The sequence below is a fragment of the Neophocaena asiaeorientalis genome, unplaced genomic scaffold, assembly GCF_003031525.2.
Source record: "Neophocaena asiaeorientalis asiaeorientalis breed wild unplaced genomic scaffold, Neophocaena_asiaeorientalis_V1.1 scaffold89, whole genome shotgun sequence".
In the NCBI taxonomy this organism is placed as follows: Eukaryota; Metazoa; Chordata; class Mammalia; order Artiodactyla; family Phocoenidae; genus Neophocaena; species Neophocaena asiaeorientalis.
The window spans coordinates 5494602-5520241 of NW_020172592.1; the positions used below are offsets into that span (position 1 = coordinate 5494602).

Genomic DNA, 25640 nt, shown 5'->3' on the forward strand with positions numbered 1-25640 from the left:
TTCTCATTTTTCAGCGTTGCACAGGACTTCATTGTGTGGCTGTTCATGCCTCCAGTCCCCTTTTAATGAATGTTTGGTTTGTTTTCAGTCTTTTTACTGTAACAAATAGTGCTGAAGGGAATACCTTTGTATGTATGTATTAAAACAAACTTGCTGGTTATGATCTCATTTATATGTGGAATCTCAAACAAAAACAAAAACCAAGTTCATAGAACAGATTGGTGGTTGCTAGAGGCGGGAGTTGGAGGGTGGGCAGATGGGTAAAGGGAGTCAAAAGGTACAAATTTCCATTTATAAAATAAGTCGTGGTGATGTAGTGTACAGCATGGCAAGTATAGTTAATAACACTGTATTGCATGTTTGAAAATCCCTAAGGGAGTAGTAAATCATCAAAGCTCATGTCACGAAAAAAATTCCGTAACTATGTATGGTGATGTATGTTAACTAGACTTACTGTGGTGATCATTTCACAGTGTATACAAATATCGAATCATTATGTTATGTACCTAAGTTGTATGTAAAGTACCTAACATATAAAGTTGTATGTCAGTTATACCTCAATAAAAAATTAATTAAAAAATTTTTTGCTAGTGTTATCTTTGGGATAGATTTCTAGAAATGGGATTTCCTAAAAATGGGGGAGGGGCAATAACTATAGATTAAATTTAAGAGCTTTAACAACCAAATACAGTAGATGATCCTTGATTGGATCCTGCTGTGAAAAAGTGAGCTATAAATAACACTGAGGAGTGGGTAAATTTAAATATAGAATGGATGTGAGATGAAACTAGAGAGCTATTTTCATGTTGGGGAGGCAATACCATTGTATTTAGATAGGAGAATTTTTTTTTCTTTTAGAAGTGTAAAGTATTTTGGCATAAAATGTCAATGTGTGACATTTACTTTGAAATAGCTCAACCACAATAATAAAAAATGAAATAGATTGATAAATCAATAAAGCTAATATGTCAGAATGTCTACAGTGGCTGAATCTTAGTGGATTTATAGGCATTCATTGTACTATTTTTTTCTACTTTTGTATATGTTTGTAAATTTCATAATAAAAAGTAAAAAATTAAAAAATTATACAGGCATATATATTATGTATCTAGTGAGTTATTCTTGCATTATTTTATCTTTACATGTGACTTTATCCATAGTAAGGATTATTTCTTAGAAACATTTTGTCTGATACTAATATAATTATCTCATAATCCTCTTACATAGTATCTCAAGATACTGGTGTAATTTCTTTTGGTTAATATTTGCTTGGAAGTCGGTCCAGAGGTTGCAGCTGCAGAGGAACCACCCAAGGAGAGCTGCAAAGATGCTGTCTGGACATGTGGCCTTGGGCTGTGGCTTGCACCCTCCCTTGGCAGGCCAGACTGGTCTTCAGAATGCTTTGGGATCATCCTTCATTGCCACAGGGAACCTCCATGCCTCTTAACACTTGTCTTCAGAAGACTGGCACTGCTGAGGTATCTGTTTTTGAAGAGCGTAATCTTGGAGCCAAAACCTCTGTTGACTGTGAAGAAACAGGATGTGTCTCAAGTATTGGTGATAGTATTGGTTGAATTCACGGGCTGAGGAATGTTCAAGCAGACGAAATGCTAGTGTTTTTCTTCAGCCTTAAAGGGTATGTTTCAACTTGGAAACTGACAATGTTGGTTTTGTTGTGTTTGGACATGATAAACTAATTAAGGAAGGAGGTATTGTGAAGAGGACAGGAGCCATTGTGAATGTTCTAGTTGGTGAGAAGCTACTGGGTTGTATAGTAGATGCCGTTGGTAATGTCACTGATGGCAAGGATCCAGTTGGTTCCAAGACCCAATGGTGAGTTGGCCTGAAAGCCCCTGGCATCATTTCTCCAATCTCTGTGCAGAAACCAGTGCAGACTGGCATTAATGCTGTGGATAGCTTGGTGCTGATTGGTTGTGGTCAGTACAGGCTGACGATTGGTGACTGACAGACTGGCAAAACATCAATGATTGACATAATTATTAACCAGAAACATTTCAGTGATGGATCTGATGGAAAGAAGAAGCTATAGTGTATCTACACTGCTATTGGTCAGAAGAGATCCACTGTTGCCCAGTTGGTGAAAACACAAATGTGGATGCCATGAAGAACACCAGTGTGGTTTCAGCCACTGCTGCTGACACTGCCCTCCATCAGTACCTGACTCCTTATTCTTGCTGTGCTGTGGGAGAGTATTTTAGGGATAATGGCAAACATGCTTTGATCATCTGTGATGAATTATCCAAAGAGGCTGGTGCCTCTGCTGATCTGCAGACCACTCAGCTACTCATGTGGTCCAGCCTGATGATGTGTTTTACTTACACTCCCATCTACAGGAGAGAGCAGACATAATGAACGATTCTTTTGGTGGTGGCTCCTTGACTTTACCAGAAACACAAGCTGGTGATGTGTCTGCTTACATTCCAACGAATATCGTTCCTATCAGTGATGGACAGATCTTCTTGGAAACAGAATTGTTCTACAAAGGTACCTGCCCTACCATTTACATTGTTTTTTGTGTGTCCTACATCAGATCTGCTGCCCACACCAGGTCTGTGAAGCAGGGGCAGGCACCATGAAGTCAAAATTGGCTCCTATGGTGAGGTTGCTGAGTTTGCCCAGTTCAGTTCTGACCTCCGTGCTTCTACTCGACAACTCGAGTCGTGGTGAGTATCTGAAGCAAGGACAATATTCTATGGCTGTTGAAGAACTCGCAGCTCTTATGCTGGGGTAAGTGAGTATCTTGATAACTGGAGCTGTTTCTATTTGTGTGTGTGTGTTTTGTTTTTGGTTTTGCTGAAGTATATAAAAAAGCAAATCTTAGATGGCATGCTATTTTACCCAGCCACTTCATTGTGCTTTGAAAGACAAAATTTTTTTCCTTAGGTAACCGCAAATCCATTTTTACATCTAACAAAGGAAATAAAACATTTCTGAGGTTTTAATATAAACTATTAACATTTCTCCAATTGTCTCAAGAAATGCCTTTTTACAATTAGTTTTTTCAGATCAGAGTCCAAACAAGGTCCACATCTTGAATTTGGTTCTTAGGGTCTCTAGGATCTCTTTTCATCTGGAGGACTGCTTCTTTTCCCCTCCCTTATTCCATTTACTCCTTTTTTTTTTTTTTTTTTTTTTTATAACTGCATCACCAGGGAAGCCCCTCCATTTACTTCTTGAAGAAAGTGGGTCAGTAGTCCTGCTGTCTAGAAGTGAGATCTAAAGACTCGATTAAATTCTGTTTCAAGTTTTGACGAGACTAGCTGTAGGTGATGTTACAGACTTTATATTGTTTCATCACCTGGAGAACTACATAGTGTCAGGTTGTCTCACGTTTGTAGTAATGCTTAATTCAGGTGGTGACAGCGTAGTTCCTTCATTGTGAAGTTTCCCAACAGTCTTTTAACTAATGATTTTAATATCTATTGATGACTATTGTCTGATTCATTTTGAAATAGGGGTTGCAAGATGGTGATTTTCTAATTTGATCATTACTTCTACATTTATTAGCTAGAAGTCTTCTGTATAGAAAAACTTCTGCGTCCTTTAGGCTTATTTGGTTACCCTGAAATACTGTTCATACCGAAAAGACAGGAAAGATCTTTAATTATTTCCTTTAAATTATCCAATTTCCGAGTAATGTGTTGGTTACCTAGCAACCTCCATGCTGTCCAAAGAATCTCTCTCTCTGTCTTTTTCCTTTTTTGCATGTCACTACAAACTCATGGCTTTACACATTCAATGTATTTCTATCCGTTGCAGTTGTTTGATACTCACATTATTCTATTTTGGCCACAAGGGGGAACATTTTGATGTTTTCTGTATTTATTTAATATGGCAATATTAGCTTTTGATAGCTTCCTTGCTTTCTATCATAATGTGGTATCCCAAGCTCAATTGGTACATTTCCTGGAATTGACTGTTGAAAAAAAACGCTGAGTCCTTTTAGTGTGTGAAGGTGTTTTGAGACCAGAGTATGGAATTCTTGTTGCTACTTGATTATCATTGTTTCTTGGCCTTTCAGTGGACAGTTAGAAAATAAGTACCTTTTTAAAAATAAAGTTACAAGTTTATACTGATATTTACAACCACAATTTAAAATTACAAGGTTTTTAACTGACATTTTGGTGCTGAACATTAGTCCTTAGGAGCTTTAACCTAGTTTCTTAGTTGTATTATGTTAAAATATATTCATGTTAATAATAATACAATTGTTACTATTAACAATAAGAATCTAAGTGACATTAGGTATTTTAAGATTTGTTTGCCCTTTTAATATTTTTGTCCTAGGAATGTATTGCACTAAAAACTGTATAGTCAAAATATTTTGTTCTAAGATCAATTGGAATAATTCTTTTCTCTGCGTGATTTTTGTTACCAAACTGATACACCATTAGGTTCATTTGTTTCAGTTAGTTTTCAACTTCTAGGCATTGGTTTTTATTTTCTTAAATTTAGTTTTGTGTTTTGTGTACTACCTCCTTCTTGAAGCAGTTCTTTAAAAAATTTTTTTATTGACGTATAGTTGGATTTACAATGTTGTGTTAGTTTCAGGTGTACAGCAAAGTGATTCAGTTATACATATATGTACATATATATATTCTTTTTAAGATTCTTTTCCATTATAGGTTATTACGGGATATTGAGTATCGTTCCTTGTGCTATATTGAATATTACTATATTTGTATATAATAATGTATATTGCTATACTGAAATACTTCGTTTACTTTTCTTCTGGGACACTACTTTTTCTTGCATTTTATTTTTATTTTTTTTCTGTCTCACTTGGGGCTTCGATTAAGTCTCCTTTCCTGGTTCTTCCTCCTCTTCCTGCTCTTAACTTTGGAGTGTACCAGGACCTCTCCTCTGTTTATATTCATTTCCTAGTGAATGCATCTTGTCCCATGGTTTTAAATACCACCTATTTTCTGATCGCTCACAGATTTATATCTCAGCCTGGGCTTCTTCCTTGAATTGCAAATCTAGATATACAACTTTTTTTTTTTTTTTTTGCGGTACGCGGGCCTCTCACCGTTGTGGCCTCTCCCGTTGCGGAGCACAGGCTCCGGACACGCAGGCTCAGCGGCCATGGCTCACGGGCCCAGCCGCTCTGCGGCATGTGGGATCTTCCCGGACTGGGGCACGAACCCGCGTCCCCTGCATCGGCAGGCAGACTCTCAACCACTGCGCCACCAGGGAAGCCCTAGATATACAACTTTTTATTCACTATTGGCACTTGAATGTCTAGTAGGACGTCTAGACTTAGCATATCCAAAGATGAACCCTCAATTTCCATCCAGCTGTTCCTCTGGCAGTCTCCCCTGTTTCAGTAAATGGCAACTCCATCACCTTGCTCAGGCCTAATACCTTGAAGTCATCTCTGATTCTTTTCTCTCATATCCTGTACCCAATTCACCAATATATCCTGTCAGCTTCTACCTTTGAAATATGTTAAGAATCCAATCAGTCCTCCATTTCTCACCAAGTCCACTGCCATCACCCCCAACTAAGCTGCTGTAAATTCACCTGGATTATTGTAATGGCCTTATAACAGGTCTTCTTGTTTCCATCCATGCTGCTTTACAAGGTATTCTCTACTTGGCAGTCAGAGTAGGCTGTTAAAAGTCATTCCTTTGTTCAAAACTCTCCAGTACAGTTCTTCAAAATAATCTAGGTTTGGGGAAGGTGGATAGAGGTATAGATGGCCATGTATTGCTAATCGTTGAAACTGAGTGATGGCAACTTTAAATTCATTATATTGTTCTTTTATTTTCGTATATATTTGATACATAAAACAAAATCCAAACTCTTCAGAGGCTTTACAGTTGTCTATAACTGCACCAGTATGGTAGCCACTAGCCACCTGTGGTTACTGAGCACTTGAAATGTGCTAGACTGAATGTAGATGTGCTGTGAGTATAAAATACACACTGGGATTTAAAGACTTCTTAAGAAGGAAAAAACGTAAAATACCTCATTAATATTTTGTTATATTGATTATGTATCGAAATCATATTTTGGATATGGTGCTTCCAATAAAATACAGTATTAAAATTAATTTCATTTTGGACTTCCCTGGTGGTCTAGTGGTTTGGACTTGGTGCTTTCACTGCTGTGGCCCCGGGTTCAATCCCTGGTCGAGGAAGATCCCACAAGCTGAGTGGCGTGGCAAAAAAAAAATTGTTTCTTTGTATTTTTAAAAATATGGCTGCTAGAAGATCTTTGTATGTGGCTCACATCATCTTTCCATTGGATCTGTGGCCATGCTTTCTCTCTGAACTCATCTCCTATGTTTTTCTCTCTCCTTATTTTTTTTGGCCACGCGGGTTGTGGGATTTTAGTTCCCCAACCAGGGATTGACCCTGGGCCCTCGGCAGTGGAAGCGCAGAGTCCTAACCACTAGACCTCCAGGGAGGTGCCTTTTCCTCTCCTTAGCTCACACCACTCCAACCACACCGATCTCTCTGCTTAGGACAAGCAGAATACATTTCTGTCTCGGGACCTTTGCACTTGCTAACCTGTCTGCCTGGAGGTCCCTTTCTCAGTGTCCTGTGACTCACTCTCTTGTTTCCGTCAGAGATGCTTACCTGATCTGTATAACACCTCATCCCCTTCACTCTCTATTCCCCTTAATCTGCTTTCTTTTTCTTTGTAATACTTATCACTACTGACTTGTGTTTTGTTAATTTGTATTCCTGTATCCTGAGCACCTAGCATAATGCTTACACAGCGTAGGGCTTTTGGTAACAATTTGTGGAATGGATGTCTATAGATTGTGCAAGTAATTATGTTAAGTTCAATACTGATTTCTTCTGCAATAAGGTTCAGGTTTCCTAAATATATAAAGGGTAAAAATTATTAGAGTAAAATAAACTTTAATTATAACTACATGAAATTCCCTGCATGAGGAAACAGATGCTTTATAAAATGATATAAGGTAGCTATTTTATTCCCTTCAAAGGGATTAAGGTAAAATAACCTTATACTAAATAATTTTTATGTATTTGTATAATTAGTAAGATGGAGAGTTTAGAGATACTTAGGAGATATTCAAGAAAGTAAACAAAATACAGACCAAGACTTACTTAAGGGTCAGAAATGTTTTTTATCCAGTAGATAATATCCAGTTTCTCCAAGGAGTTTTCCAAATTCTCTTATTAGTCTGGCATTTTTATTGTATTCATGGTAACCCAGTAAAGTGGGCTATGTCAAGGAGCTTAGAAATTTTTTTGGACACACTGAAATTTTTCTTGTGTTAGTAATTATAACTTGCTCTGTTTATAAAATAACTTTTGAAGGCAGCCATTGTTTTTTATTTAAAATTAAAACTATGAAGGAGGGAAAGGAACCAAAAAAAGGAGAAATGAGAAAGGAATATTTTTAATTTATTGTCTTCATTTTAAAATATAAGATGACTAAATGTACCAATGAAATAATTTAAAAGCAAGGGTACCTTTTCCTTATCTGAATATACTTGCAAATTCTATTTTAATTTTAGACAGTTTTGGTCACAGCATCCCTTCAACTGTAACAGGAAAAATGAAATGACACCAACGAGGTACGTGACAACTTGAGTTGTGAAATTTCAACAGGCAAAACTGATGAATCAGGGCTAGCCTTATATTAAAGACGTTTAACTAGGACATTTGAAGTACATCCTCAGTGATTTTTTTGTTTTTGTTTTTTCCTCAGTGATATTTTGGAATATTATTTTGTACTTGTTTAACAAACATTTCCTAACTGTATATTGTATGTCAACACTGTACCAACTACCCAAGGTTACAAAACTATACTTTCAGAGTGGCTGTCCTTCACTGAGTGCTAATTAAATGTCAAGTAAGTTTACAGAGATTATTTTAGTTAATCCTCGCAAAAGAGGTAATTTTATTACTCTCAGTATTCCAATGAGGGAATAGAGGCTTTCCAAAGAGTTCTGTTTTCAAAAAGTTTGCCATCTAGAACGATGAGAATAGCAGTAGATAGAATATAAAGTGCTAAATGCTACAATAAAGAAAGGGTGCAGAGGAAGGGTTGCCTTTGGAGTTGGGAATGCGGAAGGCCTTCCAGAGAACAGGATACTTGTTCTCAATTTGAAAGGTAGGGAGGAGTTTGCACGGTGAAGAGTGGAGAATATTGCCAGCATATGCAAAGACATTGAACTCTGAAATGATTTGAGCATTAGTGAGAACTTTTCTATAAGCCTTTGATTTATTCATCATCTACCACACATTCTGTATTTCCATATTCAAACAAAGATCTGGCTTAGGCAATGAGGAATCATCTGATTGAGTTATTATCAAGGGCTGGAGTGCCGGCAGGGCTTGTTCGGATTAGCATATGGGTTAGAACTTCACGTCCTAGGCTTGGGCCTTAACTTGGCAGGTCTCCTGGGGGTGGATTCCACACTGAATAGCAGAATGGCTAAGAAAACAAATTCTTGTGCCAGACTAGGTTTAAATCGCAGCTTTGCCACTTCTAACCAGCGGATGTGACCTTGGGTATGTTACCAGACATTTTTAGGCCTCAGTATCTTCATTTGGAAAATGAGAACAATAATGACAGAACCTACTTCATCATAGGATTGTTACGAGGATAAAAGAAGTTAATAGATACAAAGCTCTGAGAATAGTGCCTGGTGCATAGGAAGCTCTGTATAAGTACTAAGAACTAGTATTACTTGAGACTAGTACTTAAACAAAATGCTACTTTGTTCATTTAGAGTGAACTTTGTTCCTTTCTCATGGTGCTAAGAGTCTCCTAGGTCCTACTTCTTTGGTATTAAGATGCCTGAGATGCTAAATTTTGAATCAGAAAGTTGTTTGCTGGGAATCGGCATAGAGTATTTGTCCTAGGTCCTGGTAAAGGCCAGTGAGATATCTCTCCACCATAATAGAAACATTCTCTGTTCGTTGGGTTACATCTCCCAGAATCATTATCTTACTCCTTTGTTACTATCTGCCAGGCCAGATATAGCTAGTGGGTTCAGAGTCGAATGGAGATAAAACTTGGAAAGAACCCCAGAAGTGCTAGTTGTTAAGCCAGGATCTTTTTGATAAGACACGCAGGGTGACCTATCTGAGGCACTGCTGTCTACTCTACAGCCCCTGTGGTGGAAAATGGCTGGGGTTTCCCTGACTTGGAAGGACTTGGAGCAATTCCTGTAGTTCCTTGATTATTACAATGTCCCTGATAGACTAGAGACAGGGCAGGCTTTTTTACAGAGCTCTTGATGCATTCTTTAGAACCCTCAGCTGAGTAGACTAGCTCAGGACTTTGCTTGGAGCTCTCAAAGACATGTTTCAACTTTGCTGAGTTCATTTATTAGTTCTAACAGTTTTGGGGGTGAGTTTTTAGGGTTTTCTATATATAATACCATGTCATCTGCAAACAGAGACAGTTTCACTTCTTCCTTTGTGATTTGGATCCTTATTATGTCTTTTTATTGCCTAATTGCTCTGGCGAGTACTTCTAGTACTATGTTTAATACAAGTGGCAAGAGTGGGCATGTGTGTTTTGCTCCTGCTCTTAGAGGAAAAACTTTCTTACCACTGAGTATGATGTTAGCTGTGGGCTTATCATATATGACCTTTCTTATGTTGAGAAACATTCTCTCTGTGCCTAGTTTGTTGACAGTTTTTACCATGAATGGATTTCAGATTTTGTCAAGTGCTTTTTCTGCATCTGTTGAGATGATCATACAATTTTTAACCTTCGTTTTGTTATGTGATGTATCATATTAATCTTTTTTTTTTTTTTTTTTTGCTGTACGCGGGCCTCGCACTGTTGTGGCCTCTCCCGTTGCAGAGCAACAGGCTCCGGATGTGCAGGCTCAGTGGCCATGGCTCACGGGCCCAGCCGCTCTGCGGCATGTGGGATCTTCCCAGACCGGGGCACGAACCCGCGTCCCCTGCATCGGCAGGCGGACTCTCAACCACTGCGCCACCACGGAAGCCCTATTAATCTCCTTTGACTGTTGTTGCGGGTGTGTGCTTCTGGCCACATCTTGCCTGTTCTATATATCTATATATAATTATATATATTTGAATGAAACCCATCACATATACAGATGCCATGTGCACATACCGTAATACTAATTGGCAAGGTTAAGCCAGAGGAGGCCTGATCCTCAGAGAGTTGTGGAGTTGGTTAATAGAACACAGTTCCTTTAGGAGTGAAATGGATGGACAATAACAAAGGAATTTACTCAATATGTATCATTAAAATAAATCCACCTCAGGAGGCTGAGAGGAGTTGCTCCAATAAAGTCACGCTCTCTTGTTCTGTTTCCAAACTTGAGTCAGTTTCTCAACCCAGAAACCATTGACTGAGGAAAAGTTATGTCCCCAGGAGAAGGATACTGCAACACATGTCAAATGTGGTAATGATTCCCCTAGTCCTTCCCCAAAGGGACTTACCTCCAGGTATTTGAGTAATTGCACTGGGGAAAAGGGTAAGAATAACCCAATATTTGTTGGATGCAGGGTCTGAATTCACAGTGATATCTGGGATCCAAAGCACCTCATATAATGGATGCATATGGCAGCCAGGTAATAAATGGAGTCCTGGCCAAGGTTTGGCTCACAGTGGGTCAACAGTGTCATTTGTTTAGCCTCTGAATATTTTATTAGAGTGAATACTTAGTACTTCATAAAATCCCTCGCGTTGTGTTCCTGACCTACAGGACAAGAATCAGTATAGTGGGAGAGACAAAAAAAGAAAGAAAGAAAGAAGGAAGAGAGAAGAGAAGAAAAGGAAAACACCAAGTAAGTGGTAATCTCTGAAACTGCCTCTATCCCTCAGCCAAATAATAAATCAAAAACACTATCTTAACCTGGGGTGGTGGTGGAGGAAATTAGCGAGCCTGGTAAGTATCTAAAAGATGGTTGATTCCCATCACCTGGGTTGTAAAGAATGACAGCAGACTGCCACAAACTGCGCTAAGCCATAGGCTCAGCTGCAGTCGAAGTGCCAGGTGTGGTGTCCTTTCCATTGCACGTGAATATACTCCCAAGTACCTGGTAGGCAGACATTGATTGGGTAGATGCATAATTTCCATCCCTGTTAGGAAAATAAAAGATCAGAAACAGTGTGTATTCACAGGGAAAAGATGACGGTAGTTTTACCTCAGGGCTATTTAAACTTTCTTGTCCTTTGTCATCCAGTAAGTTGAAGAGGATGCCACAGAGAACATCACATTAATACATTATATCAACGGTAACATATTTATTGGACGATATGAGCAAGAGGTCGCTAACATATTGGGAACTTTGACAAGACACCCTCCCTAGAGGGTGAGAGAGATACCGTAAGAAGATTCAGGGACCTTGTCACATCAGTAATATTTTTAGAGTTCCATTGGTCAGGGGCATTCCAGGACATGCCATCCAAAGTAAAGGACAAATTATTGCACCCTGAACTTCCTAAACATGAAAAAGGAAGGATAATGCCTAGTAGGCCTCTTCAGATCTTGGAGGCAGTATATTCCAACTGGGAATACTGCTTCCACCCAGTGGCATGAAAGGCTGCCAGCTATGAGCAGAAAAGGGCTCTGCAGTCATGTAACCAGGCAGGTTCAAAGGTTCTAGACATCAGTGGTAGGAAAGCTGCAGTTTATGGCCACCGCCAATAGGGAATCACAACCGAGGCCCTAGGGGTGTTAGGATAAGGCCATGCCATCTTCAGTGGAGAATTATATACTTTATGAAAAATGAAGATAGTTTGTTGTATGCGATGATGATGTATGAGAGACGAGTTACCTGACCATGGGGCAAAATCATCTTGTGGTTAAAACTGGCAGTCTTGAGCTGGGGTTCTATCAGAACCATCCAGTCATAACTTCCAGCAGGTGCAGCAGTAATCCATGGTCAGATGGAACTGGTACATACAGGGCTGAGCAAAAGCAGGACCCGAGGGTTCATGGGAATCGCACGAGCAGGCAGCCCAGACCCCCATGTCACACCTACAGGTGTATGGGCCATCTTTTAAGACCAGATGTAAAAAGGAGGAAAAACCCAAACTTGGTTCATGGACTAGTTGCTTCTGTGGTTGCAAGCTGAAAATAGATAGCATCCTCCGTACAGCTCCACTCGGGTGGTACTGAAAGCCAGCCACAAGGGAAAATCTTCCCAATGGGCAGAGCTTCAAGAGGTGAAGCTTGAAGTCACCCCCTTTGTGTGGAGAGAGAAGTGGCCTGAGTTCAGAATATATGTGAACTCTTCTGGGGCAGTGAGAAATGACTGGCTGTTAAGTGATTTGTGGAGAGACAGATTGGAAGATTACATGTAAGGGGTAGAGGCACGTGGCATATGGGAGTGGGCATGGAGTGTGAGCATCTTCATATCATACGTTAATACCACCCTAATGCTGACACGATGGGTACATAAGAAAAAGGGCTACGGTGGCAGGGATGAAAGCCATGTATGGGCTCAATGGTATGGGCTCCTATTCACTTAAGTTGATCTAGTGTTTCTGCTTTTGCCTGAAGTTCAACTTGCCAGAAACAGCGACCAACACTGAGCTCCTGATATGGCACAATCCCTCCAGGAGACCAACCTGGCATGTGATGACAAGTTGATCACGCTAGGCACAGTAACAGACATATTCCAGGTAGGAGATTGTCTTTCTTGCTCACGCCATCACCTTTTGAGGATTTATTGGCATGGCATCATACATAATTTCATGTTACACCAGGGGATTGACTTTATGGCGAAGGTGTTGGAGTGTGCCCACGGTCAGGTGGTCCACGGTCTTAACTCATATAGAATCACCCAGAAGCTTCCTAAATGATAGAGTATTGGAATGGCCTGTTAAAGGCACAGCTGTAGCATTAGCTTGGAGGTGTGGAGGTGATATTTTTGAGGATGGGGTATCACCTAGGATGCAGGATACACTTTGAGTTCAAAACATTTATATGGTGCTATGTCTCTGATAAAAGAATACATGGGTCTGGGAACCAACAGGTGGAAGCAGGAGTGTCCCTACTTGCCATTATTATTCCTGTGTCCCTGTTGTAATTTGTGCTTCCCATTTTAGCAATTCCTGTTGAATTATAAGCTGCAATTACCACCTAGCCCCTTTGGGTTCCTTGTTCCAAGAGACCAGCAGACAAGGAGTCACCATCCTGGTAGGAGTAATTGCCTCTGATCCATCTTTAATAAAGAACGTGCTGCCCCAGCTGCTGGGGGTACAGGCAGTAGACAGCTTACAGCTGTCAGCTCCTGAAGGAATTCTCATCTGCAGAGCCTCATTGCCTGGTCATGCCCCATCTGAGTGGTCATTGAACCATTCAGTGATTTACCAGTCAGCTTCACCTAGCAACTGCGAGATTCTTGTGGGGCCAGCTATGTCCAAAGGCAGTCGTTAGAAAACATCCTACATGCTAAACTCCATCACAGAGTTTACTTCCTGTGGGAACCCAACCTGTGATGAGTTGCCGTTACAACTCAGTTTTTATACTGTTTGAAAGTGCTAAGACAAGGTAAAGGAAAAGATTTTATGGGATTACTATTAGGGGTAACTAATGTAGTCTTTGGGACCTCAAAGAGTTTTTGAAAAACAAAAAACCAACCACTTAATTTGTCCCTTCAGAGTTAAAGATGTTTGTTAACAATAAGAGAAGGAGCTGCTTTTGAAATGGTCACGATATGAGAGCATTTTGAAAATGGCTATTTGTCTGTTGTTACATGAGTTTACTACTGAAAATGATGTCATTATAAGACCCCTCATACTTATAAATGGAATTTTTTGTCCTGCGTAAAAATCTTCCAAGGGGTTTTTTGTTTAAAACATATATGCACGTATGCACTATAAAGGATATTTCAGTGATCCTCCTTTAAGTACTGGCATGAACAATAAAATTGTTAATTTTAGTTGACAGTGTATTCATATAATATTCATTGGCACTAATTTTTATTGTGAACCATCTACCGGTGACAGTTGAAATTTTCCTGATATTTGAATTTTCTCTTCTCTCAATTATTGAATCGCCAAGTGACTGATCAAAGGCAATCTGCATGTTTCAAAACATATCTAGTTCATTGCCATCCTTTCCCTTTCCTTTCTTGATACCAAATTAGGGATTAAAGAGTCATTTTTGGAAGAAATTATTTCCAAAGGTAAATAAGAACAGTGGAAAAATTATTTCACTCCATATGCTAGCCTGGTTAAGTTTTTCCCTCATGGCTTCTATTTATCTCCACAAATAACCGAACTCCTCAGTGCCAACACCCTAGCATGGTCCAACTAGTTCACCCTCATGTGTCAATGCTCCTGGTAATAATGATTTCCAGAACTCAGACACTGAAATACAATTTTTCCTTTCTGTATGAAAATTAGGTTTTTAAAAGCAATATTATCATGTTATCATGGAAATCTGTTTTAATAGACAATAGATATAACTAGAATATCTAAATTTATAATACTAAATTTTGATATTCTCAAAATTTCCTTTGAAATTAGTTTTCACTGACATAAAGCAAACTTATTATTCATAATAGTTCTTAGAAAACAATTATGAACATAGTATGCAAAATAAGATGAGTCACAAGTTTATTCTACAATTTTTCTAGCATATTCAATTCTGTAGAAAAATGCAATCACCTTTATTGTTAATATTTACATTTCATTCTGTAAACAAAATTGGCAAAACCTCACCCCCAAAACTAAGAATTTTTATACATATTCTTAAAAATTTCAAGAATATCATTCTTCATTGCTTCTGAAAGGTATTTATTTTTTTAAATCTCAAAACCAGAAAATGTAGAAGTTGAAGGGGACGAGAAAAACACTGATAACAAATGTGAGTTTTCCTCTTCCCAAATATCTAAAACATCACATATACCACTGTTTTCAGTGTAGCTTGTGAAACCCAAAAATTCTGACTTTTCTTCACTGGTTTGAAATAAGTCCAGTAGAGACTGTACTGATGAGCTACAAATTCTGTTTTCTTCTTGTGTAGTAAGAAATTCAGTTCTTCTCTTATCTAACTCCACATTTGGTTCCAGGTTTTCTTTTTTATTTCTTCTTAATAGTATTTTCACTTTCCGATGGATTTTACCAGAAGGTAAACTATCCATATTCTTGATGTCACATGGGTTGGGTTCCTCAGTAGGGCTTTGGGATGGAGCCTTTGCCTGAATTGTTAGGTGCTTCTGTGAACTGTTTATTGCTAACAGATCAGAATCATGATGAAATACTGAACGAAGGTCCTTTTCCTTCATATCCTTTGCTGGAAAAAGTACAGTATCTGACTTCTGTTTTGGTTGAGATGCACTATTATCCGTACTGAAATGAGAAACTTGTACAGATGCCTGTTGCCTATGTGGACAGTGATCCACCCTTACTTCTAAGTCATTTTCATTTATAATTAATTTATGTTTAGGAACATTAAGAATGCATTCCTGTTTATTTTTATGTGGAGATAGAGATATAAAATTTTCTTTTATGTCATTTTCAGCTGGATTTAACATGGAACATTTATTAGATGTTTTATCATCATGTCCTCTTAATTCACTTGAAGGGTGTGGGATGTGTTCTGAAGTAGACATAAACTTTTGTTCAGGTTCCTGGGTTTCTTTATCCAGGAAACCGTGCTCCATCACCTGTACATTTTCCCTGGAGTTTTTCTGAGAAGTATGTTGTAATTCCATCTTTTCTTTACGTTCAAACTTTTTCAAAACATTTGCAGTAATAGGAGAAAGGGAACCAACACTGTATTTTATTCTTTAGAGGAAAAAGAAAAGAAAAAAAATTAAAATTGCTATCAAAAATTCCTGAGTATTTAAAAACTAAATTAGTAAAAATCTTTAAAAACTGTATATAAAACTTATTTAACTTAGAAAACACTACAAAAATACAGAACTTTTACTATTTAGCCACATTTACTTTAGATGCTTTTATTTTTTTGGCCACGCCGCGTGGCGTGCAGGATCTTAGTTCCCCGACCAGGGGTCAAACCCATGCCCCCTGCGGTGGAAATGGGGAGTCTTAACCAATGGACTGCCAGGGAAGTCCACTTTAGATGTTTTTAAAATAATAAAACTTTACAGATATAGCTAAAAACTCTAGTGTACCATTCCTCATCCACTTTCTTCCACTTCCTCCCAGAGGTAAGCAGTTTCTTGACTTTGGTATTTAAAACTACTTTGATCATATAAATCAAAGAAAGATGATAGTAAAGGGATTTGGGTCTGTTCCTAATTTTTTCACTATCCTGAAAAATTTCTTAATTTCTGTGCTTTGATTTACATTAATGTTGACTTCGCATGTGGTGAATGAGTATTGGGAAACCTAAGGCAGAAATGGATATTTATTTATATTTAAAAATAAACAATCCAATATTATAGTAAGCCAGAAACCTTATATCATTATACTTCTAAAGATGACAAGTCAGTAATCCTTAAGTTTCACACACATATTTGACTTGAAACTCTCTTCTTCATGGAGTCTCTTAATACCCTTGGGATGCTAGTTTGTATTAGACAATCCTAAATTACTTACAAAGAGAAAAAAACTTAATGGCTCACTAATTATGTTTTATGTTATACATGTCACAGATAATGAAGAGAAATATAGAATTCCACCTGCCCCTTCAAAACTAGAATGGTTACTTTTCTATTTATTTTGTTGATACTTTCACTTAAGACTCCTCTTGAACAAATGGAGGATATAAAATGTAAAAACACTAGTCCAACATCACTCTTCTTTAAAGTCCAGAGATGTTTAAGTGACTTGTCTATAGAGATAAAAATTGTGCAGATAATAAGATAATTAAGGAATAAACCAGTTTATATTTAAGTACTAGTTCAGAATTTTGCTGCAGAATGAGTTTTTAGGGAATTCTAAATTCTTACAGTAGCCCATATAAGTTTTAATAGTTGGAAATATGCTTCCTCTCCAAATATTACATCAGTCATGAACAATCATTCTGAATGTTACAGAAATAAGAGGTTTAGGAACTGTTCTACCCAGATATAGCCAAAAAACTTTCTAGTTAATTTTCAGGAGTTGCAGCTTGGTATCATTTTATAGTCTTCTTTATGCCTTAAGATTGGTCTAAAAACAGATATAAGGACTAAACAACCTATTGAGTTATTACCAGTTCTAGGGTATATTCATATGAAAGCATTTCTTTTTATTTTAGATTTGTGGGAATAATCTTAATGAGGCTCATTTTGTCAATGTACAGCTACTGTATACTGAACGTCACTGTATTCACACTTTATGCAGCTCGGGCCAAATCTAGTCTGCCATCTATTTATTTTTTGTGGTTCACAAAGCCTAAAATATTAACTATGTGGTTCTTTATAGAAAAAGTTTGCCAACTCCCCTTTTAGACTATGAAAGTAATAATAAGGTAAGCATTTTTGGTGGCGGTGGAGGAGGGAGAGAAAAGAAGCAATCAGTTCTTAACCATATTTCTATGCTGAAAATATAATCCTTCTAAGAACAGAAAACATTGGATTTATTTTTAGTTTAATGGTTTAATATTCTTGTAAAATTTAAAACTTGGGTTGATAATTACCTTTTATTTTTAGGCATGTCCCTTTCATATTCCACAAAGTCAAAAACTAACTTAGATACAATGTCATCAACAAGTTGATAGTGATTACTCTGTGCAAAGTTTCTGTGTTGCTCACTTAGAAGATGCTAAAATAAAACAAAAAAGTACATAGATCATAATTATATTTTAAAAGTAATAGATACTTTTTTCTAATATTCTCATGCCCCTAAAATTAAGTATCTAATAACTACTCCAAAGAAATATCCTTTATCAGAACTTAAAATAAGTAGAATAAAAGTAACTGCTGAGAAACCACTAAAAGTACTTTGGTTTTTAGTCTTCCATTTTTCAATCAGAAAAAGTCAAGTACTAATTAATTAGTAGTTTAAGCGAACTGAAAACCAATGAGCTACATCAGAAAATGAAGATAAAGCTGAAGAAAAACAACAGTAACATATAGCATTTAGTGTGCTAATATTTTTGAAAACACTTCTCTTTACTACTTTATTCTTATGCAATTACCACTAAGTAATAAGTAAGGTAGGGCTTATAAAATATTAAATACATGAAATGTTATGTAACATACAAGAATCTAAAACAAGAATCTAGAAGAGAGATTAAGTAAAAAAAGATGAAGTACAACTAATGCTGGGAAGAATAAAAAAAAATTTTGAGAATGAGGGAATAAATGATCTCAATTACCCAGTGCTTATGACTGAGTACCGAGAAGGTTTTTCTCAATCTTAAGGGTGGTTAAGAACAAAAGTCAACAAGTTCAGTGTACTGGGATAAAACTCAGAGGAAACAAAGTTCCTTCTGAATAGGTGGAATCTCCAAGCTAATTCTGTATCATTTGTCTATCAGCTGATCAGGGAATTGTAACTAGAAGCCTGTATCAAGGTGATTATGGAAGAACCTCATTTGTTTCCCTAGTTTCATATCATTTTAACTTTTATTTTTGGTCATCCATTTTATTTTATTATTTTTTTTAACATCTTTATTAAAAACATCGGAACGCTTCACGAATTTGCATGTCATCCTTGCGCAGGGGCCATGCCAATCTTCTCTGTATCGTCCCAATTTTAGTATATGTGCTGCCGAAGCGAGCACTAATTTTAACTTGCGATGATTTGATTTTAATTCCAAAAACGAAATTCTTCACTGGTCACAAAAAATACAGTATTCTGGAATATAAACGTATTCCTTCCTTGCTTGCAAAATTTACCATATACAAATTATGTATGCTCAGTAATGTTAAAACTAATGAGAAACGAAACATTAACTTTGTAAGTTCAGATTCTGTTTATTCATGTTCTTGGAAGGAAAAATTACTAACTGAACTAAGAAAAACAACTTCCAACTTTTGTGTAGCTCCTCTCTACCTCCACCTAACTCTTTTTATTCATCCTTTAAGTCTTGATTTAAATGTCACTTTCTCAGTTGAGCCTTCCTTGTTCCTCATTCTACATTCAGTACTCTATTTATTACCACTGCACTTCATACTTCACTTTTCATCCTACTTGCAAATACATGTTTCATATCTATTTCCTCTGTCAGACTGTAAGATGGTAAAAGGGTAGGGAATATATCTGCCTTGTTTGCTGCTTAATTTCCTGTGATCAAATTTGTTAAATGAATGCTCGACACAGGTGGAACTGAATCACTACGAAATCAAAGTTTCAAAAAAGAAAATATTTCCTATATTCTTAGTGACTAGGGATCATATACATGAAAAACTGTAAAAAAAAATTAAAAAATATCCATCACAGCCTCTACTTTGATTTTCCTTTCTTGTGGTTGATTTTTAGCCCCAACATCCTCTGAGCATCAAATTAGGATCCACAAACTGATATTAAGGAAAACATCCATTTTAGATTAATTTATTGCAACAGCGAAGTAAAATTTCAGGACCAATCTACAATTTAAATTTTCAAAATGATTTTTGGGAAGGGCAAATATTTCTGAGAAAGTTCAGCTTATGATTAAAAATAATTTTAAACTAACTTTAAAATTAACTATTTTTCTACTTTATTATATAAACTAAACACAAAAAACTGACACAAACTTTCAGTTATAAAACAAACTTCCAATTTAGAAACTGAAGACAGAGGTAGTTTATGGATCAGATATTTTCAAATATTTTTTCTCAACTTTCCTACCATCTTCTACCAAAACCAAGCACCAAAACAGACTGTCCCAGTATTTTAAAAATTAACAATTCAAACAATAACAGCTAATATTTAATAAGCACAGTGCCAGGTACTGTTCAAATTCTCATAGACAGACAGGAAGCCAGGATTCAACCTTGGGCTAGCCTGGATCCAAAGCTCTTGCTCTTTTTATCAGTTTACAAATTGTAATTGTTCCCATTTTTAAAATTTTCTCTTCATCCCATATATATTTTCAACAATTTCTTTTTCTGCTATTTCAAAGAACTGTCTCCACTTTCTTCTCATCCTCCCATTAGTAAATCACTTACCCATTTTTTAATTGTTAAGGCCTGAAGCATGCAGTGACCCATGACCCACCCTCTGTCCCTCCCAACATCCAATCCACTGCACATCCTCTTGGCCCCACCTTTACAATCATATCCGCAAGCTGACTTCTACCACCATTGCTCAGTCCACCATCATCTGTTCTTTGATCCTACCAATCAGTTTCATTTAGCACTTTTGCATTGCTTATTTCAACATTCACAAGTCTTGTTCTCTCAACTTCTCTCAGGTCTCTACTCAAATACCACATCAGTTAGGTATTCCTTGTCTAGTCTAAATAAATAGCAACACCTTCATTCCTGCTTTATTTTCTCATAGCACTAATCTAATGTTCTCTCTATATACTTCACTATTCTCTTATCCTGTGGTTAGCTCTCTCTCCTCGCCTTCCACAGAATGTAATCTTCACAAGGGTTGTGAATTGGTCGCTTTTGTTCAATGCTGTTCACCCAGAGCAGTAATTGGTACACAGCAGGTGCTCAATAAATATTTGCTGAATGGATAAAAATGATTTTTCAATACACATTTCCCTGCTTTGGGTTCTTAAAATTCAAGATAATTCTATCAAAAAGAAGTATCTACTACTTAATAATTACCAAATTGTAAACCACAATCAAAAGAATAAACTAAAAAAAAAAAAGAATAAACTAAAATTTAAACAGCAAATATTATTCATAGTTTTAGAAATATCAACCCTCTAAATACAAAATCACATTTACAGTATCGAGATCTTCGTATTTCTGCAAGCAACATTCACAATATCCCTTTTTTTTCTTCTCTTTTAACTGGAGTTGAACTGGGATTCCACCACATTTATCACCATCTCTTTGGATCCTGATAGAAATATATGGTAAAAGATTAACCGCTGAACGTAAGGAATAATTTTAAAAAATTTAGTCCTCAACTATCAAACAGCACCTGCCATAATTTGCAGAGATTTATATAAACAAATACTTTTAGCCATTTTTCTTTTTAAGAAATTGAGAAGCAAACTGAGAATGTAACGATTATTCTGGAGAATATCTCAGATCACTGAAAAGACACAACACATTTGAATTATTTGCAAATATTTTTAAGCTCCCCCCCAGAGCCCCCATCTAAAGTGGCTAAATGTGACATACTTGAAAAAGAGATTCAGACTTTAAATCTAGCAAAGGGGCATTAAAAATATCCAGGGGAGAAAGCACAACAGTGATTAGACAGACAGACACACACACACACCAACACACACACACATACCAACACACACACACCATGGCGTTAAATGAATTATTTTAAATATTTGTTTAAAAAGATAAAAAATTACTTGACGGTTTAACCAACCTTAGTTTAACCTGAGTTTCCTTTTGGGTGGTAGATGGCTTATCTACTTCAAATGGACTGGAGGGCTTCTGAACAGAATAGTTTATAAAAGGCATATTGGTCAGCTGAAGATAAAATGGCCTATAAAGCCTAAAAGAATAAAAAGACAAATACATGAGAATCTTTATGATGAAAGAAAACATGTTTCAAGTCTTATATTTCAAAATCATGTAATTCACCTGGAATCTGAAATAAACAATAGGAATCAATTAAAATTTACTATTTACTATTCTTAAGTGCACAGTTCAGTTGTATTAAGTATATTCAGTGTTTTACAACTATTAACACCTGTCCATATCTAGAGCTCTTTTCATCTTTCAAAATGAAACTTTGTACCCACATATAAAATAAGTAACTCCCCATTCTCTCTTCCCCACCAGCCCCTGACAACCACCATTCTACCTTGTTTCCATGAATTTGACTACTCTGGGTACCTCATTAGGTGGAATCATGTAGTATTTTCCTCTTATTTCATTAAGCATAATGTCCTCAAGGTTGATCCATGTTGTGGTTTCAAAATTTCATTCCTTTTTAAAGTTGAATAATATCCCATTGTATGTATATACCATATTATCCATTCATCTGTTGATGAACATCTGGGTTGCTTCTGCCTCTTGGCTATTGTGAATAGTGCTGCTATGAACATGCATGTACAAGTGCTTCTTCTAAACCCTGTTTTCAGTTCTTTTGGATATATACTCAGAAGTGGAGTTGCTGGATCATACAGCAAGCAGTTCAGAATTTTTGAGGACTCTCCATATGGTTTTCCATAGTGGTTACACCATTTTCTAATCCCACAAATTGTGCATAAGAGTTCCAATATCTCCACACCCTCACCAACACTTTTTTCTTTTTAAAATAGTACCCATCCTAACGGTTGTGAGGTAATAGATTTCTCATTGTGGTTTTGATTTGCATTTCTCTGATGATGAGTAAGGTTGAACATCTTTTCATATGCTTGTTGGCAATTTGGGTATGTTTGGAGCAGTGTCAGGTCCTTTGCCCATTTTTTAATTGGGTCATTTGATTTTCTGTTGTTGAGTTCTTCATAATACCATCGTATTAGATACATAACTTGCAACTATCTTCTCCCATTCTGTGGTTGCCTTCTCACTGTGTTATGTCTTTTGCGCACAGAAATTTATAATTTTGACGTAGTCCAATTTAGTTCTTTTATCTTTTTGCTTCTGCTTTTAGTGTCATATCCAAGAAATGACTGCCAATTCCAATGTCATATAGCTTCCCCCTGTTTTTTTTCCCAAGAGTTGTATAGTTTTAGGTCTCTGACTCATTTTGAGTTAATTTTATATATTGTATAAAGTAAGGGTCCAACTTCATTCTTTTGCATGTAGCTATCTAGTTTTCCCAATACTGTTTATTATTATTATTATGTTTTTTTTTGCGGTACGCGGGCCTCTCACTGTTGTGGCCTCTCCCATTGCGGAGCACAGGCTCCAGACACGCAGGCTCAGTGGCCATGGCTCACGGGCCTAGCCGCTCTGCAGCACGTGGGATCTTCCTGGACCGGGGCATGAACCCATGTCCCCTGCATCGGCAGGCAGACTCTCAACCACTGCGCCACCAGGGAATACCCCAATACTGTTTCTTAAAAAGACTGTCCTTTCCCTACTGAATGTTCTTGGCATCCTTGTCAGCAATCATTTGATCATATATATAAAGATTTACTTCTGGGCTCTTTATTCTATTCCATTGGTTTATATATGTCTTTATGTCAGTACCAAACTGTTTTGATTACTACAGCTTTGTAGTAAGTTTTGACATAGGTTAAGTGTAGACCTCCAACTTTGTTCTTCATTTTCAAAATTACTTTGGGTGTTCAGCGTCCCTTGAGATTCCATATGAATTTTAGGACAGATTTTTCTCTTTTTGCAACAGAAGTCATTGGGATTTTATAGGGATTGCTTTAAATCTGTAGATCACTTTGGGTAGTACTCACATCTTAAAATATGAAGTCTTCCAATCCATGAATATGGACTGTCTTTCCACTTATTGATGCTTCTCTAGGCCTTTTTTAAAATTTTTAAAATATTTTAATTTTTAAAAATATTTATTTTTATGGCTGTGTCGGGTCTTAGTCATGGCACGTGGGCTCTTTGTTGCGGCATGCGGGCTTTCTCTTCTCTAGTTGTGGTGCGTGGGCTCCAGAGCATGTAGGCTCTTTAGTTTGCAGCACACGGGCTCTATAGTTGAGATGCGAGGGCTTAGCTGTCCACAGCATGTGGGATCTTAGTTCTCCAACCAGGGACTGAACCTGTGTCCCCTGCATGGGAAGGAGGGTTCTTTACCACTGGGCCACCAGGGAAGTCCCTCCAGGCCTAATTTTAAATTGTACTTTTTTTTTTCTCACAGTAGCACATTTTAAAAAAAGAAGTGTTCAACACATCTTTGTCACCTCATTGAGCACCCAAGAGAATTAATCACACATGTCTAAATGAGTAACTAGAATGTGTAGGGAAAGAAATCTAATTCTCCCATGCCAAATTAGTCTACTTATATCTGTAGTCTTCATTAAGATTATTCTATAGAGCTTCAGAATGAGTTTGCGAAAACTACCAAATTAGATGTTATACTCAGATTTTGTATTTCCAAGTAGTAACTAATAATTTCTTTTTTACAAATGTAGATGCAGTCTTTAAGTAGTAGTTCTAAATCATATGGTATTACCTTTAGCCAGAGAATGGTTATTTGAAATACTGAAAAATGAGCTGGTCTCGTGATTGCTCTAAACTAGATTTTCAAGGAATTATTATCTAAAACCTACTGAAACTTAATTCAGTCCTTGAGCACAAAGTAATGCTACTTTTTGAAACTGTGCCACATGCATATTAATATCATATAAATCTAACGTAAAGGGACCTAAAAGTATTAGCGGGAACAGTTTAATTAGTTAGATTTTCTCTTTTAATATTGTATTTAAATCATACAGATTGAATTTAAGATACTTACTGGCTTATATCTTCCACCTTTACAAAAGGCTTTTTGAGTCTACCTGCTTGGGAATATACAAAACATGGTATTAGATGCTTACAAATCCAGAATTTTTTTTCTTAAATAAAACTACTCTGGCTAAAATAATCCAACGATGTATCCATTATCCATTTCATTTCAATTTGAAGTTTTTAGCCTCAGATAAGGTATCCTGCAATTATAAATCCATTTCTAAAATGACAGAAGCTCTGTCTATATTCTGTGATTCTTAAATGGAATGGATCTCCTAAAGGATCTATAAGCAGAATTCCGGAGGATTTTCAGCTAGAACAGGTAAAAAAATTTAACTTTTATGTTCACTAATCTCTAACTGAAATGTAACACGTCCTTCAATTTTGCATATAAGCAAAAGAATCACAGTAGTATTAGCAGTGCTTGTAATTTTTATTTATTTATTTATTTTACTTATTTACTTTGGCTGTGTTGGGTCTCCCTTGCTGTGCACAGGCTTTCTCTAGCTGCAGCGAGCAGGGGCTACTCTTTGTTGCTGTGCATGGGCTTCTCATTGCAGTGGCTTCTCTTGCTGCAGAGCACGGGCTCTTGGCGTGCAGGCTTCAGTAGTTGCAGCACGCGGGCTCAGTAGTTGTGGCTAACGGGCTCTAGAGCACAGGCTTAGTAGTTGTGGCGCACAGGCTTAGTAGTTGTGGCGCACAGGCTTAGTAGTTGTGGCGCACAGGCTTAGTTGCTCCGCAGCATGTGGGATCTTCCTAGACCAGGGCTCGAACCCGTGTCCCCTGCATTGGCAGGTGGATTCTAAACCACTGTGCACCAGGGAGGCCCAATGCTTGTAATTTTGATATCAGTTGAAACATATTTTCATATCATATTAGTTACTACAAATATCTCAAAGCATCATTTATACTCATCACTTCAAAACAAAATTACACTAGCAATTATAATCACTGCTAGAACTTTTTAATGTGTAATAAAAACAAGTATATAACTATTTTATACTGAAAAATATTCTGATAACTGAATTTCGATGTAATTGATTTTCTTAGTGATATAATGATAAGCAAAAATGTTTTAAAAAACATTATTCTAACAAAGGTCCATAGACTTTACCAGACTGCCATAGGGGTCAATGTTCTAAAGAAAAAAAAAAGGCTAAGAACTACTGAAAAAGTCATTTAAAGGGTTGGTTACATGATATGTTAGAAGATTTTTATATGTTTTATTCTATTTTCTAAAAGCAAAACAAACACACTTAAGGAAATCAAAATACTTACTTCTTGCTTTCTGTGTGCCAATACTTA

The 25640-nt window shown here is 36.9% G+C and overlaps 2 protein-coding genes, 1 non-coding gene and 1 pseudogene across 5 annotated transcripts in view; 2 read left to right on the forward strand and 2 right to left on the reverse strand.

Annotated features, from left to right (window-relative positions):
* Positions 1–1327: 1327 nt before the first annotated feature.
* Positions 1328–7566, forward strand: LOC112395319 (ATP synthase subunit alpha, mitochondrial-like; annotated as a pseudogene).
* Positions 7567–12502: 4936 nt separating this feature from the next.
* The window catches only part of SLC25A40 (solute carrier family 25 member 40), an 80224-nt gene continuing 67086 nt past the window's right edge, over positions 12503–25640 (forward strand). For both annotated transcript variants that reach the window (XM_024738486.1, XM_024738488.1), the window contains exon 1: positions 12503–12624. The gene's annotated coding sequence lies outside the window, so the exon portion shown is untranslated. The remainder of the gene's footprint in view (positions 12625–25640) is intronic.
* Positions 14595–25640, reverse strand: part of DBF4 (DBF4-CDC7 kinase regulatory subunit) — a 23151-nt gene continuing 12105 nt past the window's right edge. Inside the window, exons 7-12 of one of the 2 annotated variants that reach the window (XM_024738485.1) lie at positions 25431–25473; positions 24343–24385; positions 21337–21465; positions 20733–20847; positions 17540–17664; positions 14595–15738 (exon numbers count right to left, since the gene is read on the reverse strand). In XM_024738485.1, the coding sequence (XP_024594253.1) occupies positions 14754–15738; positions 17540–17664; positions 20733–20847; positions 21337–21465; positions 24343–24385; positions 25431–25473 (1440 nt within the window). In that variant the 3' untranslated portion in view covers positions 14595–14753. Of the gene's footprint in view, positions 15739–17539; positions 17665–20732; positions 20848–21336; positions 21466–24342; positions 24389–25430; positions 25474–25613; positions 25635–25640 lie in introns of those variants that run through there. The other variant, XM_024738484.1, reaches the window with a different exon arrangement.
* Positions 18522–18628, reverse strand: LOC112395366 (U6 spliceosomal RNA). The gene has a single exon (XR_003002369.1). It is a non-coding gene; the product is annotated as a U6 spliceosomal RNA (small nuclear RNA).